This window comes from Lepidothrix coronata, unplaced genomic scaffold (assembly GCF_001604755.1).
Source record: "Lepidothrix coronata isolate B3197 unplaced genomic scaffold, Lepidothrix_coronata-1.0 Scaffold3714, whole genome shotgun sequence".
NCBI lineage: Eukaryota > Metazoa > Chordata > Aves > Passeriformes > Pipridae > Lepidothrix > Lepidothrix coronata.
The window spans coordinates 1-1372 of record NW_016693894.1 but is presented as its reverse complement, the minus strand read 5'-3'; the positions used below and the strand labels follow the sequence as shown (position 1 = coordinate 1372).

At 74.9% G+C, this 1372-nt stretch overlaps 1 protein-coding gene across 1 annotated transcript; it reads left to right on the top strand.

Annotated features, from left to right (window-relative positions):
* Window positions 1-5: 5 nt before the first annotated feature.
* INSM1 (INSM transcriptional repressor 1) lies at window positions 6-1332 on the top strand (the record flags this gene model as incomplete). The annotated part of the gene is made up of 1 exon (XM_017803763.1): window positions 6-1332. A coding segment is annotated over one exon (1221 nt), but the record flags the coding sequence as incomplete, so codon positions are not given.
* Window positions 1333-1372: the final 40 nt, after the last annotated feature.

Below are 1372 nucleotides of genomic sequence, written 5' to 3'. Positions count from 1 at the left end.
GCCCCGCCGCGCCGCCGCCCCCGCCGCGAGACTCGCCGCCGCCCGTGCCCTTCGGGACGCCCGATGCCGCCGTGCAGGCGCTGTACAGCCCCACGCGGCCCGTCAGCAGGGACAAGTACCTGGAGCGCGGCTTCAGCCTGGGCTCACCCGTCTCGGCCGAGTCCTTCCCCGCCCCGGCCGTGCCTGGCACCATGGACCCGCTCCTATTCGCCCCGGCCGAGCTCAAGCTCTGGGCCGCCGCCGGCCACGTCGAGCCGCCCGCCGCCCACCCCGGCCCCGGCGGAGCCCCCGCGCCGCCCGCCCCGGCCGCGCCGCCCGCCTCGGGCCGCCCGCCGCCCAACAAGCGCCCGCCGGGCGCGGCCGAGCCCGGGCGGCACAAGGCCCCGTCGGGCAAGAAGACGAAGGCGATCCGCAAGCTGACCTTCGAGGACGAAGTGACCACCTCGCCCGTGCTGGGGCTGCGCATCAAGGAGGGCCCGGTGGAGGCGCCGGCCAAGGCGCGGGGCGGCTGCGCCCGCCCGCTGGGCGAGTTCATCTGCCAGCTCTGCAAGGAGGAGTACGGGGACCCCTTCGCGCTGGCGCAGCACCGCTGCTCCCGCATCGTCCGGGTGGAGTACCGCTGCCCCGAGTGCGACAAGGTCTTCTCCTGCCCCGCCAACCTCGCCTCCCACCGCCGCTGGCACAAGCCGCGCCCGCCCGCAGCCAAGGGTGGCCCCGAGGCGGGCCGGGCACCGGCCGCGGCCCCGGGCCCGGCGGAGGAGCCGCCGAAGGAGGCGAGCGGCGGCAGCGGCAGCGAGCGGGACACGCCGAGCCCTGGCGGAGCCTCGGAGGCGGGCTCCGAGGAGGGGCTCTTCGAGTGCCCCCGCTGCTCCAAGCGGTTCCGCCGGCAAGCCTACCTGCGCAAGCACCTGCTGGGGCACACCGCCCCGGCCCCCGCATCCGCACCGGCACCCGCACCGGCCCCCGCGCCGGCCCCGGAGCCCGCTGCCGAGGAGCCGCCCGCCGCCGAGTGCCGCCTCTGCCCCGTCTGCGGGGAGACCTTCCCCAGCAAGAGCAGCCAGGAGCGGCACCTGCGCCTCCTCCACGCCGCCCAGGTCTTCCCCTGCAAGTACTGCCCGGCCACCTTCTACAGCTCGCCCGGCCTCACCCGGCACATCAACAAGTGCCACCCCTCGGAGAACCGGCAGGTCATCCTGCTCCAGGTGCCGCTGCGTCCCGCCTGCTGAGCCGCCCGTGCCTTCCCCGCCGGCCCCGCGCCGCTCCCCCGGGGCCGCCACACGATTAGCTTTAATACGGCTTGCGACCTGCTGGAATCTGGCTTTACACTTACCTTCCCGGGGTCTCTCTTCTTTTTTTCTTTTTTTTTTTTTTT